The sequence below is a fragment of the Mesoplodon densirostris genome, chromosome X (genome assembly GCF_025265405.1).
Source record: "Mesoplodon densirostris isolate mMesDen1 chromosome X, mMesDen1 primary haplotype, whole genome shotgun sequence".
Lineage (NCBI taxonomy): Eukaryota > Metazoa > Chordata > Mammalia > Artiodactyla > Ziphiidae > Mesoplodon > Mesoplodon densirostris.
Window position 1 is genome coordinate 21,919,946 of NC_082681.1, and position 21,427 is coordinate 21,941,372.

Genomic DNA, 21,427 nt, shown 5'->3' on the forward strand with positions numbered 1-21,427 from the left:
GATGGAAACCCATTTATTTGAAAATTAAGTTGTAAGTATGAACTTCATTTTGTTTCAGTCAATTTCAGAAGTGATTGGCTCTGGCCTATAATTAAGGGAAGGGACATTTAGAGAACAAGGAAAAGGAGGGAAGCAGGTAAAAATGTATAGTCAGGGATGGAGAAGTGGTAGAAATGGGGTAGCTGAAAAAAAAAAAGGATAGTACTCCAGGCTGAGTTAATGAACCAAAATTCTATTCTTTTTTTTTTTTTTCAAAATTCTATTCTTAACCCATTCAAAATTTCTCTATTATTTCCCTTGGAAGGTATAGCATTCTATTTGAGAACTTTATTTTCTTTATTGATTTTAATGGTAAGTAAAACATATTTACAAGATAATGTTAGGTAGTGACTTCAAAGAAATGATGCAATTATGTAAGCAAGCTATTTTTATATATGACTGAATGGAGAAAAGATGGATGGAATAGTTTTTTTACTCTCCTAGTCCTTACACCACAAAAATCCCTTTGAATATACCTCACTCTACCTCTTCCCAACATGCTAGCACTTTCCTTCCTGCTCCTGGAATCGAATCCGGTAACTCACAAGTCTAGAATAGCTATTCAATAATAAGAATATATTGAAACCCAATCACCTATATATTAATCCTATAGATACTCAAAGCTATATTAAGTTCATCTCTGACCTTTTCTCTAGCAAAAACTCAAATTCTTTTAGGATTATATGCTATTTCTCATCTCAGTTTCTAGAAATCTTTGTGAAATTTGTTTCCCCCAGAGAAATACAGCATTCAAATCTGTATAAAATTTCCTAATAAAACTATAACTAGGGTGACCATAAAGTTTATTGTGTAACCTAGGAAGGACGTTTTTGAGTGAAAGAGGACTCTATTAATAATTCTGTCAGGACAGGAGGCAGAAATCAGGACATATTCACTGGAGCTATAATCAATGTTTAATAAAATGTGAAGAATACCTTCTAGTTTCCAGTGGAAACACTGTTGTTAAAGTTCCAACAATAAATGAAAGGGGACAGAAGAAATGATTTGAAACAATTAAAATACCACACCATACCCCCACCTCAAGAAAACGAACATTGAGGACCAGGAAATTTAAATATTTATTTTTAACCGCCCCCCCCCCCCCCCGCAAAACACTGAAGTATGCTTACCCAGAAACAGTTTACAGGACTAATAACTATAATGAATAAGCAATACAATTTTCTATCCATGGTGCAGCTGTGCTGTAAAGTTTCAAATAATCAATTTAAAAATTTGTTGCTTTTATTTTTACAAAAATATTCATTTGATACATGATATGAGCTGCAAAATTATTACCAGACCTCTACAAATTATAAACTGTAATTGAGTTTCAGTTACATAGCAGGTGAAAATTTTAACTGAACTATTACTTCAAAATACAATGTGTTAAAAGTAATTATTACAGTATAGGCACCAATGAAAAAATTTTCTTGGCATATGACACAAAAACAACTTATTCAAGTGTCTGTATTATTACAAAAAAGGAAGAGGTAATGGCCGCTTTGACTAAAAACTGTATTCTTCACTTGAAGAAAATCTTTCTTCTAATATTTGGCAATTATTCAGGTTTATTAAAATGACTTTTGTGCAAAAACCAAATTGTTCAGATCCAAACAATAAAACATTAACTATCAAAACTAATTAATATCAATAATTCTACAACTACTGAAATATAGCCCCACTTCAGAACTTAGGCAGGCATAATATATATACTGGGCTTAAAAGAAAAAGGTATTACCCATGTAACAGTACCATAAATATAACTGAAAATTAACTGTACAGTCTAACTTACCTTTGTACAGACAGAAATCATCCTGTACTATGGTTATTTTCATATGAACTAGAAAATGCTTATTTAAATACCCTTTCAAAAATGAACAAATGATGTTTATGTATTGGATAGTTATGAGGAAAAAAAATGTATAAATAGTTTATAGGACATTTTATGACCATGACAAAAATATGCTGGTGTAAATTATATTCATACCTGTTGCTCAGGTATTTATAATCACATGATAATCAGCTTCTTTTAAGCTCCCCAAATCCAAGCATATAATATGTGATTTGAGTTGATTTTAAAAATGAATCCTGACTAATTCTTCCGGTATTACCAAAAATCCATCCTTGGCTAATTAGTACTGCTTTAACTTTCCAACCATGTTAAATAAGGGTCAATTGTCTCTTCTATAAGAGAAAGTAAATACTGCACACCAAGAGGTACCTCTGTTGCTACATGTTGCCTCTAAATGTTTCAAACGCAGGGCTCTCAAATGTGATCATCATTGAGCTGCCTGGAATATCATACCCCCTTGGGAGAAGAGTCAATAGTTTTCCAGGTTTCATTTCTAAGAGCTTATTAAAAACTTCTGCTTTGGGCTTCCCTGGTGGCGCAGTGGTTGAGAATCTGCCTGCTAATGCAGGGGACACGGGTTCGAGCCCTGGTCTGGGAAGATCCCACATGCCGCGGAGCAACTAGGCCCGTGAGCCACAACTACTGAGCCTGCACGTCTGGAGCCTGTGCGCCGCAACAAGAGAGGCCATGATAGTGAGAGGCCCGCGCACCGCGATGAAGAGTGGCCCCCGCTTGCCACAACTATAGAAAGTCCTCGCACAGAAACGAAGATCCAACACAGCCAAAAAAACAAACAAACAAAAAAACCCAAAAATAAACCTTCTGCTTTAAGAACGTGTGACTTGTTTCCACCTCCCCAGCAGTAGTCATTTTTAGAATATGCTTGTGTTTAAAAAAAAAAAAAGCTTTTTGAGGCTTGATGATTACAAAAGTTGAATATTTAGGATGACTTTGAAAGACCTGTATGTTTCATAAGTGTACAGTTAACTAAAGATCAAAACATGAAAGGTATTCATCCTAGTAACTTAAGTAATAATGATACCTAAAAGCAAAACTGTATCTCAACATTTACTAGAATACAGGTAAAACTATAGTATTAAAAGTTATTCCTTACAAAATAATCTCTTTAAAATATAAAATGATAAACACCATCACAAAATAGTTGAATAGCTTCTTCCAAATCTTCAATGTCACAAAGATCCAAAAGGCACGTGGAGCTCATGAGTTAAGCAGTGTTAAGCTTGAAGTAGCTTTGGTGGGTTTCTCTGGGTCCATATGAAATAGAAGCCACTAACAAGAAGTTTCTTAGGGGGATTCATCTGCTGAACACCTATAAAATTAAGAAAAACTTAAATTGATATACAACTATGCATGTGTCTATTTTACATCTGTATGAACTCTGCAATGAAAGAATTGATTCAGCAAACAAAAATTGTATTGCGTCTCATCATGTAAACGTTAAAATATAAAGTGGTTCAAAAATCCCTTCTGGGTCTGATTTTACAACTTCCAATTGATTTGTTTGCAAATTGGAAAAGAGGGGAGGTTTCCACTAAAAACTAGGGATTTTAAGAGGGGCTTTAGCTGATGAGTATAAATAGGCTTTATCAGCCAGAAAGATCTAGGAGATTATGTGTTTTACAGGCTGTATGGTTTGTTCCAACTTGATCCCAGTGGCATCACAAATACAAAGGAATATAAAGATGCACTGAGAAGCAATATAATGGGATTAAGGCTAAGATTAGTAGTGCTTTTTATAACTTGCTTGAGCTAAGTAGTTGTGTTTGTATATGCGTACAAAAGTCTTGTTTTAAAAGGGAATTTAAAAATTAAATGTAAGAACTTTATTGAATGTGAACAAAGTGAAAGCAACAGTTCAACAGGCAGTATAGAAACTGAAATCAAACATAAGAACCTTTTAGAGTCTTCATTTGAGTTTCTCTACCGAAAATCCTTAACTTTTCTTATGGGGGCTAAACTTAATGAACTTTAGCACTGAAACAATGTGAACAGCAGTGTGATAAGAGTAGTAGCAAGAATGAAAGCATTCCTCAATGGCATTTACAAGGGTCCAAATAAGAATATGTCCCCTGACCTTTTGTCTGTACTCCTACTAACAGGGAGAAAAAAAAAACAAAAACAGGTCATTTCGTTCAGTGGAAAACTACCTTGTAATGCCCGAAGATAATAATTCCAAAAGCTAATGTTTAAGGTGGGCAACAAACAAAACAGTTTTCAAGCATATGACTATTAAGAATTGACTTTGTTAGGAATAAACGGAATGACTGAATCAAGTAGGTAATTATATTATCGCATCATAAATGAACATCCAACAGAAAATGTCAAAATAGTGTTTTAAAAATGACATTTCATGCTTACTTTTGAAATTTTTCAATTAATTTCTTCACCATTTTATCTGTGATGCCCGGACAGGCAGCTTCAGCCACAGCAATACTTTTCTCCAGTTCTTCGATGGCCTGATTCCTGCTAGCATTATTCTCATCCTGCTGTTTAAGCTGAGAAAGATCAATAGCTATAACATTTAAAATCACTATACTTCTTAAAATAGATATCCAAAGCTAATGAATCTGTACTTACTTCAGCAAATGCAGGTGTGATTATCATAGACAAACAGCTCAGAGTTTGTACAAGATCTTGCTCCTTTGAACAAATATTATAGATTATACACATGACATTAAAATAATCATTCATGTGCATTCATTGGAATCCTCCTCCCAAAAGACCCAATACAGGGTAAGTTTCCATGCTTTCTTCCCGTCACTAATTCCCATCCATCATCCAGAAGTTCTCTAACTTAGAGGATTACAACTGATATACATGATTCCACTGGGTTTAGATATCTCTAGGTAAAATGCATTTTAAAACATACCAATGGCCACTTAAATGACTTCTATGACCTTTTCTTAATTAGCTCAAAACGAATGGCAAATGAAACCTACTATGGACACAGTGAGGTAGATGAGCGTTTAGGGGTATTAAATTCTAACAATTTTTGGCCATTATACTCTCACTATATAGTTCGAAAAAGTCTACCAAGAGGAAGTGATCATCTCCATATACATACTGCCCCATTCTGCAGTTTCTTTGGATCAGGCTTCTTTCGCACGGTGGTAAAGCTCCATTCAGGATGAGTATTATTTTCCCTGCTGGTGGATTCCCTAAAGAGATTGCCAAAGATACTTCTATAAGTTCCTAAATGATACAGCTTGGTGAAAATACCTAATCAATGCAGCCAGACTCCGAACGGAGAATTGTCCCGATGTATAAAAAAATCATTTGATCTCAGTTTCAGATAGACACCACTTTTTACTGAAGAGTAGCAATGGTTCTCAACTCTAAGTGTGTACCAGAATCGCGCATGAAGGTCTCTTACTATATATAAAGCCCTGCCCCAACTCCTTCCCACTGACTAGATCAGGATCTCCTGTAGTGTGGCTTGTGATTTTTAAAAATTTTTATTATATGTTGGAGTATAGTTGATTTACATTTTTGAAAGGCTCCATGGGTGACTCTCATGGGCAGCTAAGGCCAACAACCATTAGAACAGAGTAAAAACAAGTATCCTGGTATTTTTTAGACCTTTTAAAAGTTGGGCAATTTCTCATAAATGCAACTAGTATCTAAAGAAATTTGGTGTTGCCTTTGTGTCAATTCAGCTAGCGAAGGAGTAAATTAAATTATGGACTTAGAGGCTAAAATGCTAGTATAAATGCTGCAGTTAAAAAACAGTGCAACTTTTTAGGGGGTACAAATGAGATATAAATGAATATTTCAACGTCCCGGTCTGATCACGGTTTGGTATATGGCCAAGAGTTGGGAAACGTTAGTTCTCCAGAGGGATTTTGCAGGTTGCCATCAAAGTAAGAGAAGACGTTGCTCCTTATCACTTTGGGCAAACTAGTAAAACACCTTAAATCGAATCTTGTTCCAAAATTTTGTAATATACTCAAGTATCCACTAGGGGTTAGACCGAGACCATTTAAAACTAAAGCAATTCGCTTCTAAGAAAAAAACGTGTTTCCAAATTCATTGTACTTCACAGACTGTGATTTTAAAAGATTTTCACAGTTTCTAAAGTCAGACTTTAGAATAAGGTTTATATGGTATGCTAGAGAAAGCATATTGGATCACAGTTAAAATATATGCAATATTAAAATGGGCTATCTACATAAAAATTAAATAAATGGTACATACGAATCAGAGCCCTCAGAATCAGAGTCGTCATCACTGTGCCCTTCTGCCTTCCATCTCTTAAATCGATCTATCAGTTCAGTCAGATAAGAAGTCTTCTTTGAATTTTTTACAATGAATTTATGTTTCAGAAGTTCTTTAGCTGTAGGACGCTAAGGAACAAAAAAGAAAGGATGCATGAATATTTCTAGGCTCTTTTGATTGCAAGGAGTGACAAGAAATCACTTCAGTTATGAAGCTGAAAGGTGTAAAAGTATGTCTGCAGGTATGAGGACAACTAAAATGCCATAGGACAATAGCTAATTCTATTTTTGAAGTGGCTCAAGGCAACCAAATTAAATTCACTACTTTGGTACCAATTTGCTAAAGCCCAATGGGCAAAAGGTGGCCTACCTACTAGCAACAGGCAGCAGGGCTTTCTTAAAAGCAGAGAAACACATGGCAGCACTTTGATAATTAAGTAAAAATTTAAAAACGTTTCAAAATAGTGCTTTAAAATACTTTTATTATATTTACTGTAAATTGGAAAAAAGGATGAAAACTAGCAAGGCTGTAACTTTGTTATTATCTGCACATATCATATGACCCCCTTCTTCATCACACATTAATTCATATTGCAACTAAATACAAACACCAGGTGCTGTGGGGGATATTTTCCCCCCTAGTATTTTATTAATATGAGAATATTCATTAGCAACTTAAAAATTGTCACATCAAATTCAGTTCTTGTATATTTCTAGTTTCTCGAAGTCATCGGGCAGCTTTATTTTAAAAACAGTAAAACAACTGTAATCAACTTTGCCAAGTAAATGAATGGAGCTCATTAGACTTCAGGAAACGTATACAACTTCATGTTGGAATATCTGAACATTAAATAAAAAATAGTGAAACGCAAACAACTTTTCATGAAAACACAGTTGAATAAAAATCATTGTGAATAGTTATACATATACTTTCATAATGACATCCTAGAAAATGAACTTTATTTCCCCCTGAAATAGGAAATGATCAACGGAATAAAGAAGCTAGGGACCATAGAAAAAAGAGAAAAAGATGCAGGGGAAGGAGAGAAGGAACTACAGATCTTGTCAACAACTAAACAAAATTAGCAACATAGAGGGAAGAATCACGTTCCTGGATGGATCTTAGACAGTTTTCACAGGCAATGTATTCTTCACTGTTGAACAAACCACACTGGCTCTATGTAGAGCTGATCATAGAAAATAGTAGTCATAGCATATATACTCACAAATGATGGATCTTTGTTCAGGCAAGCATCAATAAACTCCTTAAAGGATTTAGTAAAGTCTCCGACAAGAGTTGGAGGATTGTTTTTTGGAATAAGAAACAGAACTCTCATAGGATGCATATCGGAGTTAGGTGGCTCTCCCTTGGCTAGTTCAATAGCAGTAATTCCCAGTGACCAAATGTCAGCCTAAGGTAAGGAGGAAAGAACAATTACCTTGAAATTCCATTCCAACATACTGCCACAAAACAACATGTGGAGTCTAACGGTCATACAATATGAAAGTGTCTCAAGAAATGTGATGTTAATAAATTTTTATTAATATAATTCATTTATTTTAAAAAATGATCAAATCCCCTACTTTGTGCCAGCTACTGTATTCTAGGCACTGAGGACTCAGGTAGTGACCAAACCAGACAAAATCCCTGCTCTCAAGGGGCTTATGTTCTAGTAGAAGAGACAGATAAATAAATAAATAATAGGATGTCAGATGGTGCTAAGTTCTGTGAAGAAAATAGTAAATCAGGATAAGGGAATAATGAATAAGGTAAAAGGGCTGCAAATTTACACAGGATAGCCAGGGAAGACTGTTCTGTGTAGGTAATGTTTAAGCAGAGACCTAATTGGGAGAAAGGCTATTCCAGATAGAGGGAGAGGCAAGTGCAAAGGTCCTGAGGTTAGAGGGGACTTGCTGTGTTCACAGACCAGCAATGACGCCACTGTGGCTGAAGCAGACAGAAAATAGAGGGCCAATAAAAATTAATTTAAAAAAAGTGGAAGTGAAGAGAGATCAAAAAAAAGAAAATAGAGGAGAGTGATAGGAGATGAGCCAGAGGTAGACAAGGGCCAGACTGTAGAGAGCCACATATGTGATAGTAAGAACTTTGGATTGTATTCCAAGTAGGATGAAAGGCCACTGAAGGGAAGAAGGTCTAAATATTACCAGCATCAAGGGAACGTATGATTTACCAGCAACATCTGACATGACTCTAGCTTTAGGAATACTTTAAAAGGAAGGAGTATTAAGGCAGTTTATTAAATAGGATAGTACGCTATATAAAACTTAATATTAAAAGCAAAATAGTTTGTACAGGTAACACTTTACTTTTGAGTCATAAGCTGACTGCTGGATAACTTCAGGAGCCATCCAAAATGGTGTTCCCACAAAGGTATTTCTTTTAATTTGTGTATCTGTCAGTTGGCCAGCAACTCCAAAGTCAGCAAGTTTCACGTCTCCTTGTTCTGAGAGCAAGACATTGGCAGCTAGGAGGGAAAAAGAGATGAAAAAACCCTCAGCTTCCTCAGAATGCATCTGTTTTTCTCAGGTTCACATTAGACTTCTGTATACCTTTTATGTCTCGGTGAATTTTCTTTTCTGAATGCAGGTAGTCCAGACCTTTCAAAATTTCCTTTAGCATGGTAGCGATCTGGAACTCATCAAATGGACCAGCTCTCAGCTTAGGGGGAAAAACACATACATACATATACATGTAAAAGTTTGGAACAATGAAGTTCGAACTTGACATTCTCTTTGAAATAAGAGAATCGCTTAGATATATGAAGCAGTTCTGTTTATTAAACCAATATTTAAACAAATGAGAAAATTTTAAAAGGTGAGGAAAGTTAAGTCAAAGGGCAGAAAGGGTTTTTTAATGATTAGATTTAATCTTGAAAGACAGTACAACCTATATACTAGCTCCAAATACTAAGGTTCTTAAATATTTACATCAAAGATCTAAGAAACATGCTTAAATAATGACAGAACTAGCGTTCTTTTTCTCAGATAGGAAAAAAGAAATCAGCTACTTAAATTTTGGCATTTGCTGTTTAAAACTTCTTAAATATTTACACCGAACTGATTTTTAGATCAGACGGTCCATAAGATTTTTGCAGCAACCAAATTTGATCATATAGGTCAGCTGTAGCACAGTTCTTAGCATTTGTGTATTTCAAGAACATTGTAAAGCATAGAGCCTTTTTTGAGACTCAGATTTAAATTTTAGCTACGAATATAATAATTAAACTATTCAGACTTTCATTGTAAAAAAATATCAAATCATGGAGGGATACGGTTTTTCAAATAAATGTAACACATTTCCCTGTACTAAAGCCAGTAGTTTTAACTGCAATACAAGGAAAGCAATGATTAGGTTTCAGGAGAATTTGTAATGGAATATCTGAAAATCTCTCCTTAAAATAAATGGTTATTTTAAAATTCTGGTGCCTCATAAAGCACAAACAGTGGACTGTACAATATTATTACAGGAAAGGGTGGGAATCTAAAGTCAGAGCTGAGGTAGAGTTCTGTTTGCTGGAAGGAGGGAAGAGGTGGTGAAAATCAAATATTGCCCACTCTGCCTCACACTGGGAGGGATTCACAGCTCTTTGGCACCTTCTGTATTTCATCTTTCATGAATGCCATATTTATTCTGAATAAAGGGCACTTTCATGTTGAAATTTAACAGCTTAAAATAGAAACCACACTTCGGTCTCACCATTTAATATTAACTATGCTCTGGACATATAGTATACTCCAGGGAGGTTCATAGTTCAATAGGTGCCTTTCCTAGGTAACATTATCTGTTTACTTTCAAATATATCAACTTCCACCCCAAAAGTTTCTATTTAAACAGCCGTGGTTAAAGTCAGCTAAAAGGTGAAAATGGCATATTATTTTATTGATTGCTGGCAATGCAATTCTGAGGTACTACCAAATAAGTTAAAGATAAATGTCATACTACTTAAGATTAGTACTTAGTATCACTGATCATAAAATGTTGACAGGGCCAGAGGAGGTATACCCTCAGTCACTTAGGAAATTGGGCAAGGTCCATATAAAAGGTACTAGCTATCATTCTGAAGGATTTCTAAAAGTGCCCTGGATAACACAGAATTTTAAAAATATATTTAAGTAAAAACAAACAGAAAAGTGGTCCTACAGACCCATTCACTTATCTGGTATACTTAGGTCCAGTTTAAAATTCAGTAAAAGTAAAATCTCACTTAACTGGGTACCGGAGGGGGATGGCAGGGGCACCTGGGTGGCAGGGAAATGGGAATGGGGTGGTGGTAGAGCTGCGTTTTTCTTGTTCACTATCAGACAGAAAACTGTCCCAAACCTTGTGGTTAAAATGTTTCCTTAGCCATGATGATAATGATCAGAAAAGGAGGAATAAGGGAGTTGGAAAGAGAAGGAAGGTAAAGTAGATGGAACACAGATTGCTTTTTTTTTTTTTTCCTTTTTTTTATTAGTTTCTGCTTTATAACAAAGTGAATCAGTCATACATATACATCTGTTCCCACATCCCCTCCCTCATGCATCTCCCTCCCTCCCACCCTCCCCATCCCTCCCCTCCAGGCAGTCACAAAGCACCGAGCTGATCTCCCTGTGCTCTGCGGCTGCTTCCCACTATCTATCTACCCTACGTTTGGTAGTGTATATATGTCCATGCCTCTCTTTCGCTTTGTCACAGCTTACCCTTCCCCCTCCCCATATCCTCAAGTCCATTCTCAAGTAGGTCTGTGTCTTTATTCCCGTTTTACCCCTAGGTTCTTCATGACATTTTTTTTTTCTTATATTCCATATATATGTGTTAGCATACGGTATTTGTCTTTCTCTTTCTGACTTACTTCACTCTGTATGACAGACTCTAGGTCTATCCACCTCATTACAAATAGCTCAGTTTCGTTTCTTTTTATGGCTGAGTAATATTCCATTGTATATATGTGCCACATCTTCTTTATCCATTCATCCGATGATGGACACTTAGGTTGTTTCCAGCTCCGGGCTATTGTGAATAGAGCTGCAATGAACATTTTGGTACATGTCTCTTTTTGAATTATGGTTTTCTCAGGGTATATGCCTAGTAGTGGAATTGCTGGATCATATGGTAGTTCTATTTTTAGTTTTTTAAGGAACCTCCATACTGTTCTCCATAGTGGCTGTACCAATTCACATTCCCACCAGCAGTGCCAGAGTGTTCCCTTTTCTCCACACCCTCTCCAGCATTTATTGTTTCTAGATTTCTTGATGATGGCCATTCTGACTGGTGTGAGATGATATCTCGTTGTAGTTTTGATTTGCATTTCTCTAATGATTAATGATGTTGAGCATTCTTTCATGTGTTTGTTGGCAGTCTGTATATCTTCTTTGGAGAAGTGCCTATTTAAGTCTTCTGCCCATTTTTGGATTGGGTTGTTTGTTTTTTTGCTATTGAGCTGCATGAGCTGTTTATAAATTTTGGAGATTAATCCTTTGTCAGTTGCTTCATTTGCAAATATTTTCTCCCATTCTGAGGGTTGTCTTTTGGTCTTGTTTATGGTTTCCTTTGCTGTGCAAAAGCTTTGAAGTTTCATTAGGTCCCATGTGTTTATCTTTGTTTTTATTTCCATTTCTCTAGGAGGTGGGTCCAAAAGGATCTTGCTGTGATTTATGTCATAGAGTGTTCTACCTATGTTTTCCTCTAAGAGTTTGATAGTTTCTGGCCTTACATTTAAGTCTTTAATCCATTTTGAGCTTATTTTTGTGTATGGTGTTAGGGAATGATCTAAAGTAGCAGGTTACAAAATTAATGTACAGAAATCTCTGGCATTCCTGTACACTAATGATGAAAAATCTGAAAATGAAATCAAGAAAACACTCCCATTTACCATTGCAACAAAAAGAATAAAATATCTAGGAATAAACCTACCTAAGGAGACAAAAGACCTGTATGCAGAAAATTATAAGACACTGATGAAAGAAATTAAAGATGATACAAACAGATGGAGAGATATACCATGCTCCTGGATTGGAAGAATCAATATTGTGAAAATGACTCTACTACCCAAAGCAATCTACAGATTCAATGCAATCCCTATCAAACTACCACTGGCATTCTTCACAGAACTAGAACAAAAAATTTCAAAATTTGTTTGGAAAAACAAAAGACCCCGAATAGCCAAAGCAATCTTGAGAACGAAAAAAGGAGCTGGAGGAATCAGGCTCCCTGACTTCAGACTATACTACAAAGCTACAGTAATTAAGACAGTGTGGTACTGGCATAAAAACAGAAAGATAGATCAGTGGATCAGGATAGAAAGCCCAGAGATAAACCCACGCACATATGGCCAACTTATCTTTGATAAAGGAGGCAGGAATGTACAGTGGAGAAAGGACAGCCTCTTCAATAAGTGGTGCTGGGAAAACTGGACAGGGACATGTAAAAGTATGAGATTAGATCATTCCCTAACACCATACAGATTGCTTTTTAAAAAATTTCCAATGCAACCTTGGGAGAGATGAGGCAAGATCTTGGTCGACTGTCCCTGAAGCTCACAACTGAGCTTCTCTCTAAAGACTGAAGACCATATCATGTCTCTAATAGCTAACACTTCTGCCCCCGGGGCAGTGTACTGGCCTTGTGTGATTTGCCTCTGTTGTCAACTGAGGATATTCAAGAGAGGGACATTTTCCCTTTCAGAGACTATCTACTTGTGGGCTTGGGGGTGTTCCCCATACTCTTTTGACTTCCAGCCAGTCTCTAATGCACCATGTTTTGTTATGCTTTCTCTTACAGTTAGCATATTGTTTCCAACTTTTTCCCATGGTGCTCATGTTTTATTCTCTTAACCTTATTATTATATGTGTTTTTGTTGTAAGTCACTGCAATTCTATTTGGAAAGAAGGTATAATCAATTCAATAAAATAATGTATAGTATGCTCAAAGTCTGTTCACATACAACTAATTATTTTTGTTAGAATGGGAGGGAATCTTGAGGTATACACTATATAATGTTGACATCAATACTGGTCATAATCATGTTCCATTAGTCAGGCACCAGTTTAAGGATGAACACTCTCTACCCAGCATCCCTCCTGATTTCTCTTGTCCCTGGTAGCAGTGCCCTCCTCTAAGCCTGATCCTTTCTTAGATTCCCCCAAATGATAGCATTCATTCGTACAGGACTATATATGAAGAAGAAACAGCACATTTTCTCATCACTGGCTCTGCCTACAAAGTCCAGTCAAATGAGGTTTATAATTAAATCACAATATCATTAAGTGTTAGGGCTAGAAAAACAGAGTTCGAGAGATTACTCATCTAATTTCTTCATGGAACATTTGAGGCACAGGTTAAACGGCTTGCCCAGTATTAGCCAGCTAGTCAATGGCAGAACCAGGACTAGGATCTAGGTCTCTTGATTTTAAGAACATTTTAAGTTCATTGAATTTATGCTAATAGGTATTTGTTGTATTTACGTGGAGATCAGAATGGCAGAATGAGATTATGATCTCACAATCATTTCATTCAGAGATTTCATAAAACTGACCAAACTACTACTGGGGATACAGATTGTATTAGTTAGGGCTGGGCCAGTGTCCAGTGCTTCACATTGCTATCAGAAATCCGGATGAAAGCAGTGCACTAGCTTTGCCAATGTCTACAAAACAGGGAAGTGACATGGTAAGCACTTTTGGGGGCCAGTTAACTGTGATAAATTTGGAAAGGGTTCTTAATATTTAAGAAGTGGAAGGAGGCTTGTGGAGCAATTGTGAGGCTTCTGGTGGAGCTAATCAAAAAACTATTGTGTAATCAAACCATGTGACAAGAGAAATAGAGCTGAGATCATTTAACAGCAAGAGGAGAATGAGACCTGACTCCATATGCATGAAGGATTATTATCCAAAGAAACACCAGTTACGTTCTCTCACTAGAGAGGAGAGAGAAAGAAAAAAATGAACTCAAGCTTTAGGATATAAGAATTACATTAGACACAAGGAAGGATGACCTAACTCAGCAACTGATTAAACTGAGATGAATTCCTAGAAGATGAGGCTCTCCATCAAGTTTAATTACCATTTCTTTAGAATGGTTTAAGTATGGTTCTGTTTAAAGGGAAGAAAATCGCTTATGGTCATTTCTGTTCACAGGATTATTTGAAACTTTGGAGTCATTGGCAGTCAGGATGAAAGCCTTTGAAAAATATTTGATTACTTTCAGTCAGAAAAACTCATCTCCATTTTAAAAAATAAGAATTAAAATTACTTTTAGAAACAGCAGACTCTATAATTTCAAAGGCAGAAGCATATTATATAAAAGTCATGTTATATTAAACATGGAAGAGGAGCTTAGAGCAAATTCTTTGTTTTATAGGACATCCAAGTCCAAGGAATTTATGTGTCTGGTTCACAGTCACAGATCTAGTTATAAATAGAGCCAGCGCTAGAACCTCAAACTCCCACAGGCCAGCCCAGTGGTTATTCTACTACACAAACTTGTCTCTAGTCATTCATATTGCATTTTAAATACAATGTCATATTAATAAAGATTTAAAAGGCGGGGAACAACACTGACAGAATCACACCACTTGGGGAAAACAACCAGTGTTTCTCAAAAACATTTCATGCATGAACATATCTTCATTGGTTAGAACTTTTCCCGCATACTGCAGGATTGTAGCAGCCTGGTCCCTGCCCACTAAAAAGGCTGTGGCACTTCCAAGTCATTGTGACAAAGATGCCATCACATTTCCAAATGACCTATAGAGGGACAGAGAGAACTCTGCAGAGAGCTGGGTCTGTAGGCCTTCTTGGTCAGAACCCAAGAGCCAATTTTAGAGACAGTTATCTGAATGATATATTTTTAAAAAATCTAAGAACATTGAGTCTTCTCAGGGATAAGCATGTAAAGTAAAACTCTAAACTGACAGCAACTGTCACACACTCATTCCTAATTTGGGGGGAATTTTATTTTATTAAGCTGTTTGCATTTCTTATATACTTTAAGAATGCCAGCAATGTGAAGAACCCTGCAATATAGCTGAATCTATATAAGAGTAGTAGTCCTGAAGACAGAGTGAACATATTAACTAAACAACCGCTTAGCTTGTCCAAAAACCATTGCTTACTCCAATTAAAAGAAAAAAGTGCAAGTATGGATATATGTGTGTAATTATTTAAAAATACTTACAAGATCCAGTGCTGAACCGCCACCCAGGTATTCCATTATTATCCATAATTTTGAACCCTGTAAAAGCCATGAAATAGTTTAATAATTATAAACCTGAGCCAAGTAACATACTAGCATAAATGTTAAATCTGACATACTAATGTACTGGTTCTAAAAGACAGGTTTAAAATCAGTTGTTTGGAACTCATAATATATTTTTCCATAGACTATTACAAATGAAAGTCAAGTTCTGAGTCTTGGCCCTCCCTGAAACCTATTTAGCATATGATGTAGCTAAATAAATAACACATTATTGTTCCTTATTGTTTAACTGTTAGCAACTTTTATAAAACCCAGAAAAAAAAACATCGCTTTAAATTATTTTGAATAACAATACTGAAAGGAAAAGATAGTTACATTAAAGAATGAGGAGGTAAATAGAGACTTGTAGAAATTTTGAATGGGGCTTCTGGGTACTTCCGATGTGATTTTAGAGTTTGAGGACACTGGGTATTGTGCCTTATTTTAGCTTTTGGCTTTTGTTTTAATATACTTTACAACTTTTACCAACCAGGATTAACGGGGATTTTTCGTACACATATGGAACCTAGAAAGAACATTGACCCCCCTCTCCCCCGAGGTAAATGGATAAGAGAAAGGGAGCGTGTAGCTTAAAAAGCATTATGACTAACTCATGTAGAATTAACTTCACTGGAAGTTGTACAAGAGGAAATGGAGCTCATAGGGGGAACACGTGTATTTGAATTACAAAACAGGTGAACACACACACACACACACACCATTCAGCTACATCAGATAAAATTTGGAATAAATCATTAAATCATTTTTCTTTCAGCTATAGTTTGAAATACGGGAGACATCTCTCTCTCCGTACCATTTCATAAGTGGTATTCTCTGAATTATTGTAGGACCACAGAATTGACTGGAAGCGGAATGGTTGGTTTTGCTAAACTGGCCAATAGCCAAATTGTGAATGGATTGTGTTCCAAAAGTCCATTTTTAAGTAAGATGTTTGGAATTTGGAAAGCAAGCATTTTCCCATAAAGATAATGCCTAGGTTCCTGGAGCAGTGTCCTCCAAAAAGACAATTTAACACAAAGGTATCCATAGTATAGCAAAAAGGATACCAGAGACACTACCATTTATACCATAACAATGTTTCTAGGGGAAAATATATTCAGCGTCGTGCTTCAGTTTGGGATGCCAGGAACACATTTCTCACCTTTACAGTCCCAGCTGTGGAATGAAGATTCTCAAGCTGTTGCCAGTAGTCCTCAAACTCTAAAATCCCTGGGAAGTACTCAGGAGTTCCATTCAAAATTTCCAAGTGTCTCCATGAGACTGGGGCTTTATTATGGCAGAGAATGGACTCCAATAACATGATGATGAGTGTTTAGGGGACACTGTAGTGGGGGGGAATGGGTTGTGGTGTAGGGTAAGGGTCCGGGGAGTGAAGGCTCAGTTAAATTAAGATGCTGACATTATGTAGGATGTATAAGAGAAAGAAAGGAACAATGTCCCCCGCCCATCTTAACATCAACTCTCTCCTGTCACAGCAGGCCAGCTTGAACTGAGAAGAGAAAGAGTGGTGTATACAGTAGGCAGGAGAGGAAATAAATCCTCATAACAGCGGGAGAGGAGAAGAGTTCCAGGAGTGGTTCATGTAACTTGTTTTCATGTATAGAAATTAGGACTCAGAACATGAGAACTGTGAACCTGATGAGTCTTCATATTTTTTTCTGCAGAAGAAAAAAGTGTTTCTCACAATGCCGTACAGGCTGAGAAGTTTATCTTTTGCCACGTTTTTTTCCTAAGTACTACATTCTACCTCATGAATTCCGAATGCTTCCCATTCACCTGACATTCAAAGAAAAATAAAAAGATCTTATAAAACATGTTTATCTGTTTTGCAGTTCTGCATGAATGAAAGCACCTGTTTTCCAAGTTAAAAACAATGTGTGTCTTTTTTTTGGTACTGATTCAAAACAGAAACTTACCAAAATGTATTCATAGAAAGCTTAAAAAGTCATTAAACTTATGACTAAGCAAATTCCCGATCTGAAAAGAAGGCTTCCTCTTTGCAAGCGAGCTATTCAGTGGAACTAGGACTCTTCTGAAACAGGCAGGGAACCAGAGCTGCCTCATAGCTTTTCTGGCTGCTTCCTTCTGATTGTCACTTCTGCAGACAAACCTCGCTGGAGGATGGTTATAGGTCCAGACATTCAGAAGACTGCGAGGCAGGCAGGGGAACTGAAGCGAGGCCCGAGTGGGCACGGGCAGGAATGGCGAGCCGGTGGGGTTCCTCCCTACTCAAGCTTAACCCACACAGGCTCTTACTCGTTCCTTGTCTGCAGCAGGTCTTAATGAAAACACCAATCACAAACCCAACCCAACCCAAAAACCTAGACCCTGTGTTTGTATTCTTTTGGGGGACTACAATTTCTATCTTTGATTTCTGGTAAAAGATGTTTGTGTTGGAGAATGCAAATATGTATGTTTGGTTTGTTCTTAAATAATTTAAAAGGCTAAGTTGATATCTACATACTGGTTTACAAATCCAAAAGAGCCAAGTGACTCTAAACCTCTAAACCATAATCATATATCTGGCACATTTAAGTATAGGAAGTCCCTGAAGGAAAAATGTCACTTCTCCAATTATAAAATGATCCAAATGTTTTAACAATGGGTTGGAGGAGTTCAATTTAAAGCCCTGCATCAGGGACTTCCCTGGTGGTGCAGGGGTTAATAATCCGCCTGCCAATGCAGGGGACACGGGTTCGAGCCCTGGTCTGGGAAGATCCCACATGCCGCGGAGCAACTAAGCCCACGCGCTACAACTACTGAGTCTGTGCTCTAGAGCTCGCGAGCCACAACTACTGAGCCCACGTGTCACAACTACTGAAGCCCATGCACCTAGAGCCCGTGCTCCGCAACAAGAAAAGCCACCGCGATGAGAAGCCTGCGCACCGCAACGAAGAGTAGCCCCCGCTCGCCGCAACTAGAGAAAGCCCACGTGCAGTAACGAAGACCCAACACAGCCAAAAATAAATAAATAAATAAATTAAATAAAGCCCTGCATCAACGTGGGTGGTCAGTTAGGGGTTAGGAAATGGCTCTCTGTTCCAAAATTCAGAACACCTAAAGAGTAAGTACTTCAAGAAATAGTTACAGATGTAGAAAACAAACTTATGGTTATCAGGGGGTAAGGGGGGAGGAGGGATAAATTGGGAGATTGGGATTGACATACACACACGACTATACTATAAAATAGATTACTAATAAGGACCTACTGTATAGCACAGGAAACTCTACTCAATACTCTGTAATGGCCTATATGGGAAAAGAATCTTAAAAAGAGTGGATGTATGTATATGTATAACTGATTCATTTTGCTGTACACCTGAAACTAACATAACATTATAAATCAACTATACTCCAATAAAAATTTTAAAAAAGAGTTAAGTACTTCAGAGTTATACTGTTTACTGAGGAGAAGTTGGAGCCTCGTTTTAACAAATCACTGGTGTCTGGAGTATCAACTCCATCACCCCATGGGGCCTTTGAATTTGCCACTAAAGCAGACACTTGGCTAAAGGGGGGAGAAATGCGACTGTGGAACTTGGAATTCATTTGCTCATAGAAAAAACGTTTAAAAAAACATCTAAACTACTCATTATATATATTTATGAGATAATTATTGAACATAGATCAAGTACATGTTGAATTAAGTAGGTTGGTCTATGAAGCAGATAGCCAATCATAACACTGACCACATAAACCAGCATGTGTAAATAAAATAAGCCAGTCACCAAAGGGCAAATGTTGTATGATTCCACTTATATGAGGAGTCTACGGTAGGGAAACTCATAGAGACAGAAAGTAGAATGGTGGTTACCAAGGACTACGGTGAGTAGAGAATGGGGAGTTATAGTTTAATGGGTACAGAGTTTCAGTTGAGGAAGATGAAAAAGTTCTGGAGATGAATGCTAGTGATGGTTGTAAAATCACATGAGTGTATGAAATGCCACAGAACTGTACATTTAAAATGGTTAAAATGGTTAAAATGGTAACTTTTGTGATATATATTATACCACAATAAAAAAAGAAACAGAATGTGAAATCTTATATAACTGCAAGGAATAGTAGAGATCATCTTGCCAGATACTTTACCACCTTGGAATCGTTTTCTTCCAGTCTAGAATGCCTTGTCTATACTCCACCCTCACATCCCAAACCCTATCAAAATCATACTCAAGACCCACTTTAAATGCTATTCCCCACTTTTTGGGTTATTGCACTTGATGTACCTACCCAAAGATAAGTGGGAGATATGAGACAAGTTAGATATACCTATCTGGGGCTAAGGAGAGAGGCTGAAACCAGAGACATGAACTTAGAAATTGTCAGAATGAAGTAGATGAGACCGACCAGGGCAAATATGCAGAATGAGAGGAGTGCACAGAGTAGGTGACCAAAAAATAAATATCTGCTGAATTGAATCTAATATGGGGCTTCTTAGAGGTGTATTATAGGAAGTTTAAAGCTATTCTTATTTTGAGAAAAAAAACCCCACTGTACAAGGAGGAAATATTTCCCTCTCCAATTTCCTTCAAGTTTTATAAGAAAACTATGATTTTTAAAAATTAAAGAATATTCCAGAAATATTCCAGAAACATTCACCATACATTGGAAATAAGCACACACAAAAGTCTCAGGAAAAATAATGAGAAGGAAACAAAACTGTACAGACTCTATTCTGGAACATTTTACTTCAATCATTCAATTCTTTTTTTTTTAAAATAAATATCAGTTGTTGTGGTATGTGGAGGGGGGCATATTTCCTTAACATAAACAGAAATCTAAAAGCAATTTTCAGCAGCAAATAAAGGCATGATTCAAATTCTATTCAATGCCTGAGTGAGCTTCATTTTAAGATTTACATTGAACTAGAAAAATATTTTAAGATTATAAAAGATTCTTCCAACGTTATGAGATCAGAAGGGAAGGGTTTGCTTATTTTAGCACTCGTCATAAAGACTAACTTTGTCTGTCAAGAAAATCTGCAGTGAAGTAAAATTAAAGGAAAATATTGTGGTCATACTGATGTGTCTGTCTGGTTTTTACTCTTGTTTTTAAAAACGAAGTTATACAGTGAGCTCAGTCAAAATGAATACCTAGTACATTTCTGCATGTCTCAAGGAAAGTACTACAACTACATACAGTTTCAGAGAGCATATAATTTTCTCTCAAGTGCAATAAATTTTCCTCCAGCTAACAGTGAGGGCCTTGGTTATGTCCTGTGTTAGGACAACCTGAGAAGAACCTGTATCCTACTTTACTCAATTAACAAAATCTCCCGTATCATCTGAAATGGAAGGATGGGCCACAACAAGAACATAAGTCGACTGATGATGCAGTTGTCCGATGGTACTTAGAGGATGTAGCCTTGATTTCACTGACTGAACTAAACAGAACCCTGTTATATTTGATGTGATTTTAGTTTAAAAAAATTTAAGCCTGTAAAGTCACACTATGGTTTAATATAAATGGAAAATAAACAAGTGGTCAATTTAAGAAAGTAATTTAAATAAATGGTATTAAAGAGTTATAAAATCATATTTCTTTTTCTCTGTGTATATATATGTATATCCATATAGAGATAATATGTGTGTGTATAAATAATCTAGATACAAATGTAATCAACAGCAGCCATCTGTGAATTTCTACAATTTTATCATGAAGTAACATGTTCTTCAAAGTAGGCTTTCTCATCATGTATTTTAATTAATGACGGGTAAACGAGATAAAAATAATGCAGTTTAATTCTGTAAGAAGACATCTTGGATAACAGTTTTGTATCACTAACTGGCCTGAGAACATTCAACAGTCAAGATTTGGAGAAAACAAACTATCAGTTGGATTTATTAAAAGATTAAGTATTTTTTGGGTGACTGGTACATGTATACTATGAGGAAAATTTTTTTAAATGTGAAATCTTAGGAATAAAAACAGAGTTATAATTCATTTTCCATGCGAGTACTGAATATAAATAAAGAAAGGTTGTAAGCAAACAATAAACTCAATACCATGTCAGTACCCATTTTCAATATAATATACAATAGTGCA

The 21,427-nt window shown here is 36.4% G+C and overlaps 1 protein-coding gene across 2 annotated transcripts in view; it reads right to left on the bottom strand.

Moving 5' to 3' along the window:
* Nucleotides 1–1,152: 1,152 nt before the first annotated feature.
* The window catches only part of STK26 (serine/threonine kinase 26), a 68,155-nt gene continuing 47,880 nt past the window's right edge, over nt 1,153–21,427 (bottom strand). For both annotated transcript variants that reach the window (XM_060086594.1, XM_060086595.1), the window contains 9 exons: nt 15,302–15,358; nt 8,698–8,806; nt 8,455–8,612; nt 7,353–7,538; nt 6,107–6,255; nt 4,977–5,070; nt 4,490–4,552; nt 4,271–4,407; nt 1,153–3,221 (listed from right to left, as the gene is read on the bottom strand). In XM_060086594.1, the coding sequence (XP_059942577.1) occupies nt 3,197–3,221; nt 4,271–4,407; nt 4,490–4,552; nt 4,977–5,070; nt 6,107–6,255; nt 7,353–7,538; nt 8,455–8,612; nt 8,698–8,806; nt 15,302–15,358 (978 nt within the window). In that variant the 3' untranslated portion in view covers nt 1,153–3,196. The remainder of the gene's footprint in view (nt 3,222–4,270; nt 4,408–4,489; nt 4,553–4,976; nt 5,071–6,106; nt 6,256–7,352; nt 7,539–8,454; nt 8,613–8,697; nt 8,807–15,301; nt 15,359–21,427) is intronic.